Source organism: Symphalangus syndactylus, chromosome 9 (genome assembly GCF_028878055.3).
Source record: "Symphalangus syndactylus isolate Jambi chromosome 9, NHGRI_mSymSyn1-v2.1_pri, whole genome shotgun sequence".
In the NCBI taxonomy this organism is placed as follows: Eukaryota; Metazoa; Chordata; class Mammalia; order Primates; family Hylobatidae; genus Symphalangus; species Symphalangus syndactylus.
This window is the reverse complement of record NC_072431.2, coordinates 111,360,785-111,373,818: the sequence shown is the minus strand read 5'-3', so window position 1 is coordinate 111,373,818 and position 13,034 is coordinate 111,360,785. Positions and strand designations below refer to the sequence as shown.

The following is a 13,034-nucleotide window of genomic DNA, read 5'->3' as shown; positions in this document are numbered from 1 at the left end:
CTAGGAGGCGGAGAGTATAGAAGAGAAGGTAGGTGGAGAATAGGAAGCAGATCAGAGAGGAACTCCTCCTTCCACTTGCTCTGCTACAAACAGGATTAACAAGTAAAGGCAAAAGGCCCCTGCTAGAAGGAAAACAAAAAAGAAGAAAAAGAGAAAAGGGTGGATGCAAGGGAGAGAGGTAAGGAAAAGAGAGGCAAATGTCAAAGCTGCAAGGGAAAAGGGGCCCATTCTGATGACCACTGTTCCAATGCAAAAACAAATTCCTAATAAGCTGTCATTCCTTGTCACAGAGTCATGAGTGAGCAGAAAAAATGGCGTTTCCCAGAACAATGTCCATGGAAGCAATTCACCAGCAAATCGAGTCCCCAGGAGAACAGAGAGACACACAGACTAGGTGGGGCACACAGCAAAGGGGCAACACTCAAACAGTGATGGCGCAGAGACCCTCCCTGGCCTTCCCACTCCCACTCCCCATCCCGGCAGGCTCCAAAGGGTCCAAGTGCCCGAAGGAAGGGGAGGCTACAGGACAGGACCAGCCCTACCCCAGTCCTCCCGAGCTCCGTTCTCACACACATCAATCTGCGCACTGACAGCTGAGGTAGAAAATGGAAGGCAGGGATGGGGGGATGGTAGAGATGATCAAGACAGAAACCAAACCAATGGGGCCATAAGCCCAGGCAGCTGTCCTCACTAATGGGATAGACCCAGGAGTCTGCTTCTCCCCAGTTGATCTTGACCTTGTGTAGGAACCAGCTGCTTGGACCAGTGACAGAGACAACTGCTGAGGTAGGGTGACAGATGCTCTTGCTCACTGAGGGTACAAAGGACCGTCTCCAAATCCATCCTCAACCAGCCTGGAACTATCACCCCATCATCCTAAAACAGTGCACAGAAGAAAAGGAAACAGGAGAAAACTTCAAAGCCAGACAGAGTCCTCAGGGCAGCCCTCCCTCCATTTCTCCACAGCCTTTCAGGCAGGCTCCAGCTCTGCTTCCCGGCCATCATGTGCTTACCTTTGGAGGCTTCCCTCCGCAGGAACAATCAGAAGACCATTTGCCTCACTCTGGGGGGTGGGGGGGAGGTGGGAGGGTCAAAATTCAAAGTGAGATCATAAAGGTGCTGAGTCCAAAGGACCCTAAAAGAGTTTTGTGACCATGAACAACCACAAGGCTAAGGTATTAATAGGTTTTCTGCATTTTTACCTGATAAGGGAGATCACCCCAAGGACTGTCACAGGCAGCCTGTGCTCTGGTCAGCATTGAGCTGGAAGCTTCGGGGAGAGGCCTAAGGGAGGGGTCCTGTAAGTTCCCAAGGGTCATGACCTGGCCCCACTGAGAACGGAGGCTTCACTTCCAAGAGGCACAGATCTAGGCAGAAGACCAGGAGTAGGGAGTCCTGAGACTAGGGATAAACAAAGGGGCAGGAATCCCAGGGAGAAGCCCCGTGCTCCACTCACTGACTGCATCTGTACTGACTATGCACCAGCTGTGTCGTCAGAGAGAAAGAAGGGAGGCAGACATGAGGGACTGGGAGTCCGGGGGCTGGGGTGAGGCTGGAACTCAGATAATCATCCCTTTCCAGAAAGTTCTGAGCAGCCTGAGAGCTGCAGGGAGGGAGAAGTCAGCTCTATTCCAGGGGCTCCACAGAACTAATGAGGTTGGGGAGGGAAGCTTAAAAGATAGCCAGAGACACACTAGGAACAGAGGGGACAGCATAAGCAAAGGCACACAGAGGGGAGAACAGAGGTGTCTGGGTGGAGATGGGGAGTCCAGTGAAGTAGAGAGGAGGAGGAAGTGGCTGGAGGTAGGTCAGGGTCTCAGATGCTAAGCTTGGGCCTTCCGACCATTTAGACCCTTGCCTGTGGGCAGTCGTGAAATGTTAACAGGTTTTAAAGAGGAAGTAACATGGTCAGAACCAGAAAAATCCTGGGCAGCTGAGGGAGAGGAACAGAGGTGCCAGAAGATATGCAATCGGAATTGGAGAGACCAGTTCTGTGTATTGGCTGTGGGGCAAAGGGCTGCCATGGTTGTGACAAACCCACCTGGCCAGCTGTGCCTGTATTCCTTACTCATTTCGTAATTTTTATGACGGGCAATCCCACAAACATTCTGCATTCCTTAATTTAGGGCTAGTGCTACCAGGTGGTGACCTGCCCTCCCTTCACCTTGAGTGAAGTCTCGTTTCCGGGTTCGAGTATTAGGAAATACAGCATGCATCCCTGTTTGCTATGATATCTGCTCCTTCTGCTGCTTCTTTTCTTGCTGCCGTTGAAGTGGGAATGCTACATCTTGGCATCCACGTCTCAGAGTACAAGGAGCCAAATAGTATTCTCCCATGCTGGTGAGCTAAGGTCAGGGGTGGGAGGAGAGACCTTAAGGAAAAAGAGCAACTCTTGTTCTTCTATATCTCAACCAGGAAAGCCTCTCCCGGCTCATTCCTTCAATATCCTTATTTTAAGATATAAGTTAGTACAGTAATCACAGAGGCATAAGCCAAATGGGAGTGGTTAACAGCTTACTATAGACAGAGTATGAGTCATAACAACTTGTGAAAGTTCACTCCTGTGTGTGCAGCTTGATACGTGGCCCTACTCTGAAGAGGCTTACAGGCCCGGGATGGCCTCTGAGATTCTGCCACCTAGCTCACTCCACTATCCATTACCCTCTGACTCCAAGGAGTCCAAACCAATAAGAGGAAGGGTCCTGATGCGGGCCCTGAGTGGGGGTGCAGCGGGAGGCGGTGGGAGCCATGAAGAATTCACCACCACAGAAGCAGGCAGAGAAAGCAGGCAGAGGAAACAGGCAGGATGAATGGAGAGTGCAGAGGCAGGAGTGGACCATCCCAGTAACGGCTGGTATTTACTGAAGGTTTACCATGAGAAGGACGCCTCACAGCCCTCCCCACCAAGGAGGAAACTGAGGCCTGCAGAGCTTAAGTAACCTGCCTGAGGTCACTGACTGGAAAGTGGCAGTGCCAGGACTGAACCCAGGCAGTCTGAGCACACAGCACACTCTCAGCCCTGGGTACGAGACTGTGAGCAACACTGGGGGCACCCTGGCCGTGAGGAGCATCACTGATGCCCTGAAAAGGCACTAAACCTGGAGTCAGACGCTGGGGTTTGAGCCGCAGCCCTGCTGTTGTCTATGTGACTTTCGGAGCGTGTCCCTCTCTGAGACTGTTTCCTCACCTGTGACATGGAGCAGAAGTTTCTACATTGTCTGGCCTCAGGGGTCTAGGCAAATCCTAGCAGAGACTGAATGGGAAGCTAAGGAAATGGAAATGGGACACGGCCCCTACTTCAAGTAGAATGAAACCCTTGTGACCTGCTATAAGCAGAAGGTTGTGTAGCATTTCAATGGGGCAGAAAGAAATCTGATACTGAAAAGCCTGTTTGGGAACCCTTGGACTAAATGTCTCAGAAGCCACTCCTATTTTGAGCATTATTTCTGTCTAATCTTAAATGGTATATGTGTGTGTGTGCATGTGTATGTGTGTGTGTGAATGAAGAGTCAAAATGACAGCAGGGTGTCTGGGCCAGGGAGAAGCTGAGAGGCTATAAAGAGGGCTAACAGCCCATAAGGTTTATTTGCTCAACAAACAGTGCAGAAAGGTCAAAACCAGGTGCTACAAAATCCCTTTCTTCTTCTTCTAGAATATAACCATAAAACAGATAACGCAGGCAGTTCCTAATTTGTAGACAGGATGTGCTCCAAATGCTTCTCCTTTTGCCTCTTTTTTTTCAGGATTCAGGTTTCCCATTACCATTTTATTATTTATTAGGTAATATTCTTTACTGGAAAGATATGGCAGAGTTTAAGCATTTCTCAACTTAGTTATCTGGACTCTGACCATATTTTCCCAAAAAGATCAATTAGGGTGAGATTGGAGCAGATGATAAGAGAGTAGCTGGGGAAGTGGGAGAAAAAGAGGAAAAGATTCTCCTAAGGTGGAAAGTTAACCCTTGGAGGAGAAGGAAAGGAGGAAGAGAAAAAAAAGTATGAGGAAAAGCAAAGAAAAAAAAAGATGATGTTGACAAGATAAGAAAAAAGGAGGTATGTATGTTTGAAAAACCAAAACTAAAGTATTCCTGATGCTAAGTTGTGAAGTGGGAAGAGGAGGGAGGGAGGGAGGATGGGCAGTTCCTAGTGTTCCAGGGAAAGCACGGAGGCAGTTGGGAGGAGACGCTAACTTAGGCCCGCTTTCCCCAAAGTGTGACTTACAAAACACTTATCACTTGAGATGGTTCTTGGAAAAGTTCTCTCATCAGGCAAGCTCAGGAAACACTTCTGGGGTTACAGTGTACACCGGGGTACCAAAGGCTCTGCGGGAATGAGACCTGCTTTACGTGGTTCAACCCAGCATTCCTCAAGCGTATTTGGCTCCATCTGGGGAAGCACACTTTTAGAGGAGCACTCTCTTAGGTGGTGCCCAGTGTTAGCCAGCACAGCTGTGCCACCGGTCTGAGCTGGCTTGGTTAGTTGTTCTGTCTACTCGGATTCAGGTGGGCAGGAGCATGTAGCTGGCAGAGGACATTCAGAAATCTACTGTGTTGAGCCTGGGGAGTGTGTAAATTTTATCATAGGAATATAAGCTGGTGGCTAGATTTTACTGGTCCAATATTTGACTTCAAAACAGGGAAGTCTCACATTCACCTAAACTGCAACATATCTAGATGTAGCATCCCACCCTCCAGTCTTCCTTGAAAAGAGCCACCTCAGTTCAAAAATTCAGCATCATCACTAACTCTCTTTTACACTCTTTACCCAAGTATATATTTTATTTATTTATTTATTTTATTTTTTTGAGACGGAGTCTCACTCTGTTGCCCAGGCTGGAGTGCAGTGGCATGATCTCGGCTCACTGCAACCTCTGCCTCCTGGGTTCAAGAGATTCTCCTGCCTCAGCCTCCTGAGTAGATGGGATTACAGCCGCCCACCACTATGTCCAGCTAATTTTTGTATTTTTAGTAGAGACGGGGTTTCGCCATGTTGGCCAGGCTGGTATTGAACTCCTGACTTCAAGTGATCCGCCTGCCTTGGCCTCCCAAAGTGCTGGGATTACAGGCATGAGCCACTGTGCCTAGGCCCAAATATATATTTTAATCTACCTATATGGCACCCAGACCACAGCTGCCTGTCTTCTACTCAGGCAGATTTGTGGGATGCTGTCAGATGCCCTGCTGAATAAGATATGACAGCATTGTATCCACAGTACATCCCTCATCTACTGGCATAGCAACTGTCAAGACAGAAACGAGATGCAGCTGGCACGGCTTGTTATTAGTCATCCCTGCTGGCTCCTGGTGATGGTGGCCGCCTCTTCCAGGTGCTCGCTGCCACTGCTTTAATAACAGGCTCCTGAATCTTGCCATCATTGGTATGTGCTAACTGGCATCAGACAAATGTTTCTCAATCACAGAGCTTTTCTTAAACGAATACTTGTTGGGTTAAAGTAACCTGCACTTTGCAAGACATTTACCTGTTCTCTCTTGCATTCTCCAATATTCTTCCAAGGTGACCCACAACTGCGTGGCTGTCTTGCCTGCAGGTGTTCATAGGGCCCTGGTCTGTACCTCACTTGGCCAAAGAATTCAAACAGCCTCAAGGGGTTTGCCCATCACCTGCTCTCCTGCTTCAGTTTCCTTGTAACAGGGCATGTTCTGCTCTCTCCTGCATCACAGGCTTAGCTCTGACACCTGGCCCCAGGGCTTCTGGTGCTTTCCTACCCCAGTGGGTATCTCAATTTCCAGGAACATGCAAGGCTCCTTTCTGCCTTGAGGTCCCTGCTCACTGGCCCCAGCTGAGAAGCCCATCTCCCTGCAGACTTTAGAACCTAGTTTATATCCTGTTTCTTCCAAGCCATTGCTCTCTCTCCTTCCTCTGAGCTTCCAAAGCATTTGGCAGCCACCATCCAATCACCGGATATTTGGGTCTGTTAACAAATTGTTCCCTGGGAGGGTCCCACTTGCCAGAAGTGGGTTGGAAGCTTCGGGACAGGGCAGGACTGAGACCTTACACTTCTTCAGAATCTCCCTGCAGCAAGTGATGCAGCACAATGCCACAGCAGTCCTCAAGTGCTTCCCCTGGGGTCCCAGGGAAGGTGCACAGAGTCCCTTGACTTTGATGGAAGCCGCAAACTGCCAACAATCCTCCTACCTAAAGCAGAGTTTATCTCGAAATGAAATGGACATTGGGCCTTGTAGAAATGGGCGTACTCAGACTCTTCAAATGAATTTCAATGAAATTGGGTGCCTAGATAAGTTAGATGTGTCATTGCACCTAGGAGGTTACAGTCTAAAGACATGAATTTAAGTGTTAGGGGTAACCTTGAAATATCAAAGTTATACTCTTGGGAAAATAATGCTCCTCAAATAAACTGAAAAATTTATTTCAATAAAGATGCCTCTTAGATCAATCTGATTCTCCATGCCATGGTGATGAAAGTTGACCTATCCTTAGCATTACTTTCCTAAGCAGGGCTAAAGCCCAACACATATGGATCAGATGAGCAGTGAGAAACTTTTTCTCAGACTCGGCCCAGTCCACATAACTCTCAGATGGCCCACGAATCAGACTTCTCCAGGTATTTCACCAGGGGCTGGCATGCAGGCATGCGACCTGAACTAAGGGCACTGTCTCCAGGTGCCCCAGGAGACACACTCTGACTGGATAAACTTTGAAGTTACCTAAAAGTCTGACATCTAAATGGTGGTTTTATTTTTAAAAGGAAAATACACAGCTACACAAAGCCAGGGAATAATCAGTGTGTCCTTTGGAATAATTAGGGTTGTCTTTTTTCCCAATTTTGCTGGAAGGCTACTTCCAGAAAACAAAAACAGAACAACGAAAACACTCCAGCATTTCCCTTGGCTATAGAGTTGACAGCAATAGGCAAGCACACTGTTTGGCGTTTAGCTCATCTGCACTGGTGGTGGCTGGGGGGCTGGCTCCTCGCTGTAAGTGCCAGATGTCTGTGAAATCACTCCCTTTCCCCTGCCCTCATTTCACACACATCTGATACACATCTGCACGCACGCACACCCTCTCTCATTCCACCTTCCCAGGCCTCACCTGGTTGATAACATAGATGCCATAGTCCAGCTGCTGGCGCTGCAGGACTGGGTGCAAATAATATAGCCAGTACTTGAGGTGCTCCTGCCGGTTGCGGAATGGAATGATGATGGCCACCTTGTGAGGAGAGACGCAGTCCCTGGGGGCGTAGCGGCCGCCCATCTTCACATTTGGGTTCTGCTTCGCCACGAGCTCCAGGTCCACAGGCATGTTAAACTCAATCAGCATGGGGCCCACTAGAGAGGTGGAGGGAGGGAGAAGTTAGCAGGCCACAGGACTCGCACTCCACAGGCTGCATCAGATGGCCAGGCTGCAGCTGCAGAGGAAATGTCTCCACCCGGTAGGCAACGTGGCCACAGAGAGGGCCCTCCTGCCCAGCATCAGGCACCACATCCAGCATTAGGGCAACCAGCCAACCCCAGAAACCCCCTTCAGTGTGGGACAAACCTAGATGGTTGGTCACTCTGTGAAGCACTCGCCTGCCCAGGACCCTCCCCGCTCAGACTCCACTGTAAAATGGAAATAATTTCTACCCAGACTTCCTGATAGGCTGTTGTAGAAATCAGTGATCATGGATGAGAAGGCAATTTCTCGAAACCCCTGAGGTTGAGACTTAGCTCTGCCACCTCCCAGCTGCGTGGCCTTGGACAAATGGCTGACATTATCTCTCTGATTCTAGCCTAACTGGGGAAGGATGTGTGTGTGTGCGCGCACGCACGCATGTGTGCACATGCACGTTGGGGACGTCAGTGTGGAGGGAGTTAGCTTCAAAGTGGAAGGTAGCAGGAGTGGCATGAGTGACCACGTCCCAGGAAGGGACTCAATGGAAGGTGAACCAAGGTCTGGGAGGGATGGAGGCAAAGAAACCCCAAAAGAGACTGAGGGAAAATAAAAGAAATAGCTGGAAACACAGAAGAATGCTTAGTAACAGAGGGGATAAAGTAACAAAGAGGAAGAAGAAGTAACAGAGGGAGGGATGACTCCCAAGTTTCTGGCCTAGAAGAACATGGATGCAGATGAGAGAAGTAAGTTGGTAAGAGAGTGCTTGCCTCAGAAGAAAAATGGATGAGCTGGATTGTGGATTGTGAGGTAACAGCAGGTGGGAAGAGGGATGAGGAAAAGGTCACATACTGGGTATGTGGTATACGTGGTGCAGTCCAGGCAACACAGGGAATCAAGGCTCTGCTGAGAGTCAAGAGCCAAGACTTGAACCCAGGCTCCCCATACTCTCTGCAGACCAGACCGCCTCAAAACGGGTTCCAGAAAACATCAGACCCAGCAAGATGCTTAATGGAAAAACATGTCTCGTGGTCAAATAAGAACGGGAATGCTGCATATTAAATCCTGCTTCTGCAAAGTCACGACACACACCAAAGGCTCTGAGAAGTTGTGCAGTCGAAAAACCCCCGTCGTTATATTTAACCCACCATTTCCCAAGCTTATTTGGCTACAGAACCATTTTTCCAGGGAACACACTTTGGGAACTGTTACTCTAGTGTAACCAGCTTCACCTGTGAAGCAAATGTGACACAAGAACAAAGGAAGGAACCTAGAGAACAGGTAGGAACACCAACCATAAGCACAGATCAAAATCTGAAACATGCTGGTGAGAACCCACCCAGGGCCAGTGAGCAGGCTTCAGCCTACCCTGTTTATCAATAATGGGTGGCTCTCCAAGCACCCCCTACTCCCGGAATTACTCGCCCTTCTGAATTGAACAGCCTGAGAAAAAAAGCTGTGGGCCTGGTTCCTCTCACCAGATAGCTGCCTCTTCCATCTCCTTCCCCAGGACACATCTCACACCTTCCCTCCCTCCGTAGCTGACCCAGGTCCACCATCACAGGACCTGTTCCCATTAGTTCGTTTTCTTCTGAGATACAACCCCGACCATATTACTTTCTCACTAAAACCTCCAGTGGCTCTAAGGCTGTATGGCCCTGCACAAGGGAAGGCCAAGGCCCACAGCTAAGCAATAGGCCCTTCAATCTCAGCTCTGTCTGTCTCCCTCCCCATCCCTTAAGCCATGCCTGTCCACACTTTTCTCTTTGCCAGAAATGCTCTTCCCACTCTCCTCTAACCAGCAAACTTTTACACTGAGAGATAGGCCTCAGTCAAACTTGGTCCTTTTACTCTCTGTGCTATCACAGAGCTCAGACAGCAGACCCTCTGGGGCAGGGAAGAAGATCCCTCAGGGCTGCCTCTCTGAAGCCCTGCTCCCTCTCTGGTCATGCACCTCCCTCCTGGAGGGACAAAGGCCTTGAAGCTCAGTCCCTTGTAAGACTGCCTGCTGAGCCAGCTCCCACCTCCCAGGGTGCCCTAAAGTGAGCAGGCACTGTGCTCTTCGGAGAAGACCAGGACTCAGTCAGTGGTCACCCCGGACAAGTTTTTCCCAAACCTATCACCAGAATTGCTTGAGGAAGTTAGTACAAATACAGAATCTCTGGCCCTTCCCTTAAGAGAGTCTGCGGATTTTGGGAAGGACCTAAATGGCTACCTAACAAGGAGCCCAGATGATTCTCACTGGGCAAGCTGGGTAGCAGGGCTCCGATGGGCCATCTGATGGGCATCTGATGTCAAGCCTTAGGGCTTTCGGGCAAAGAGGGCCCTCGGGGATTCCCACCATTCACACCCTTCCCCACAAGGTCGGCCAGGCCTGGGATGCCCAACACCCAACCCTGGGCAAAGCCCCCTGGGGGGCCCTGCTGCACAGTGAACTTGTGAAAAACATGAAGAAAAGATCTGTCACAGGGCTCTTTTCACTTCAGAGGGCCCCCACAACATCTGCAGCCCCCACCCCACCTTTGGTTCTGAGGATGCTGCTAAACATAACCCCATTTTGGGGAACCCAAGAAGCACCTGGGCTGTCACCCTGCCAACTTGCTGGTATCTTCTGAAACCCACCCAGAAAACAGGAATTCACACGTGGCCTGGCTCGCTTCCGCGGGACAGACACCTGCAGGCTGGAAAGTGTCCTGATGTTGCCCCATCATGGGTTTCAGAAAGGTGGTCCTGAAGTCAAGAGCCCTGGACAGGAGAAGAGATGCCTGGGCCCTGGTCTAGCTCCACCAGTGACTTTCCAGATGATCTCTGGTATCCTGAGAGTGGAGAGTACAGCCACTCTCAGGGTACTGGTTTCCTCATTTGTAAACCGCAGGGACTGGACTGGATGATCTCTAAGGTCTCAGAACGCGCTGACGTGTCCAGTGACACTTGGTAAACCAGGAGGAGTGCAGGGATCCAAAGCAAGATCTTTAGACAAATCCTTGCTCCCACCTTCCCTGCCCTCAGCATAAATTTCCAAGCAGACAGGAGACGTGAGTGTCCTGCTTAGGAGAGGTGGAAAGAAGCCTTGATCACCAAGCGTCACATTTACCTACGTCTCCTCTTACCTCAATTCCTAGGCTTTCTCAGCTTCTTTCTTGGATGTCCATCTTTGCCCCCTTCTCTTCTCACTCTCCCTATACCCAGGTCTTTGGTTTAAGCACATGACAGTTCCCAAACCTCTGTTTCCATCTCATGTCTCTCTCCTGACCTCATAGCCAATAGAACATGGCTAGCCATATGTCATGGGCACCTCAAACTCAACCTGCCCCAAATGGACTCTCATGCAACCCCACCACCATCACCACCTACAGCCAGACCTGCTTTTCCTCAGGATTCCCTCAGCAACTGACACCACCGTCTCCCCAGGACAGAAGCTGATACCCGGGTGGTCCATCTTCTATTCTCCCTCCTCTCTCCCCAACCCCAACACACACACTAATGCTCTCTCACCCTCACATACACACACACACGCCCACTCGCTCCCATGCCGGGGCTGTCCACAGCATGCTGACAACCCACAGAAGCCGATCGAGCACCAAGCCAGAGAGTCTTTACTCTGAAATGTCTGTTAACTGCAAACTTGCCCTGTGATATGTATCAAGACCACTTTCAATTTGTCTCAATTGATACTTTCTGGGTACCTACTGTGTGCCAGCCCAAGGAGGAGTGGGTTGAGGTAGGGAGGGAGGATGGACAAGACAAATCCTGCCTTCCAGGAGCTCCCTGCTGAGCATGTGGCAGAACCTAAATGAAAATTACCCTGGTTTAAGGATGGCCAAGGAGCTTGCTCCTCCAATGGCTCTGTGCAGAGCTTTATCACTGAACAGCCTCTTCTCACTCTCCTGCTCCCTTCTGAACTCGCTGTGCCCCTTGCACAACCCCCATCATGCTTCCAACACACTGAGACACCTTGACCCCCAATCCTGCCCTTCTTGCCAATCTGGCAATTTTTTCTCCACAACTCTAAGGATCTTGCAGCTCACACCTTTGAGACAACAGACAGCAGCCCCAGACCTGGAGGTGAATGACTAACTGGGTCGAGTGCCAGCCAGGAGGCCTCCTGAGTGCCCTGCACACCTCCTGCCATACTGCAGGGGCCATGCTCTGCTACACACCTGGCTCTGTCCCAGTGAGAAACTCCAGAGAGCTCAGACTCCAGGAAGGCAACAACTACCTCTGTTCAGAATCATGCAGACCTGCGACCAGGTTTCAGAGCCACTGCCTGGGGTCGCGGGGAGAGGCTCTGGGAGGAGGCAGAGGGCTGAGGGCTTCATGACAGGCCTCAAGCCGAGCCAAGGTGCCCTTGCTGTGCGGCGCATGGCGTGTGCTACCACAGGCTCTCGGCCCCGCTGGGCTGGCTTGTGTGTTTTCTTGGCTCTGGAAGCTGGGAGGCAGGGTTACGTAAGCAGATGAGCAGATGTAAGCTGTCCTCGGCTCCCCCAGCTCAAGCCCCGCCACGTGGGCCTCTCGGCTGGGAGTCCAGGTCATGGCCTTGCATGTAAGTCGCTCAATAACTTCAATGTGTGAGCTCAATTCAGACAAATTCCACTGCTCCCCTGCCTGGCACAGCAAACCTAAACACATACATGCCCCTCCATCAAAGGCCCTGCTAATCTCAGCCAACACCAGCACGGACTCCTGACTGGTTTTCATGCTGGCTGAAGCACTAGTTCAATCCTTTAGCCTCAGCAAAACAGGCTGAAACATCTAGTCACTGTTTGTCAACTGATTGGCCAGTGGGTCGAAGAAGCGTTGGCCTGATGCTTTATTGTGACAATGTTTCACTAGCCCAGGAATGAAATCATAGAAGTAAAGACCATGTAGGTGTTTTTTCATTAAACTAAAGGTAATCAATTTATAGGAATGCCCTTTCTTCCAAGATTAAGTGCTTCTTACTCTTTGAATATTAAAATGTCCTTTCTCTTATGAAATCATCATAGATTTTCATGCTGGACTGATTTTTAAAATTCAATTAAAAAAAAAATCCTTCCTTGGCAGCCATGGGTCAGGGCTCTAAGTTTCTTTTGAAAATTTCCTGGACAGGAAATTCAAGTATTCAGGAAACATTTGGGAACACGTGGAACTAGGCAGTGCCTAGAACTCTGTGGCTCTGAGAGTTGGGATATTGGAATTTCTTCCTGGGTCTCAGACCTGATAGTACACTGCACAGCCCCTCTTCACAAACCAGCTCCCCAACCGGTGCTGTTCCACAGGCTCATGTGGGTGGGCTGCTTCTCTCTGTACCAATCTTCCAAAGGCCAGGCGCGCACCGCAAGCTGAGCCAGGCATTACCACCAAATTCCCCAGCTTGAGAAAAGATTTGCTTGCAGCATTCTCGTGAAATCACGGTACCCCTTGAGGCCCCTTGGGCTAGAAATGAGAAGCACCATTTACTGTACGTGGCTCACCCGTCATTCTGGGAAGAGCACAAGCTCTCTAAGTCTGCAAGGGCTTCAATCTAACAAATCTAACAGCTGCCTGGCCTTAGCTCAAACACCATCCCCCCAGGAAGCCTTCCCAGACCACTCAAGGTTGGTTCTTAAGCATTTCACCCACATCCCCTAAGCATTCACAGCACCACATCCATTCACATTCAAACACGTACCCAGTTAGTATGTATCATGTGCCAGGTGGTATAGG

The 13,034-nt window shown here is 50.0% G+C and overlaps 1 protein-coding gene across 6 annotated transcripts in view; it reads right to left on the bottom strand.

Annotated features, from left to right (window-relative positions):
* B4GALT1 (beta-1,4-galactosyltransferase 1) overlaps nt 1-13,034 on the bottom strand; it is a 64,356-nt gene that overhangs the window by 24,343 nt on the left and 26,979 nt on the right. For 5 of the 6 annotated variants that reach the window (XM_055293986.2, XM_055293987.2, XM_063609055.1 and 2 more), the window contains exon 2: nt 7,071-7,306. In XM_055293986.2, the coding sequence (XP_055149961.1) occupies nt 7,071-7,306 (236 nt within the window). Of the gene's footprint in view, nt 1-6; nt 877-7,070; nt 7,307-13,034 lie in introns of those variants that run through there. The other variant, XM_063609056.1, reaches the window with a different exon arrangement.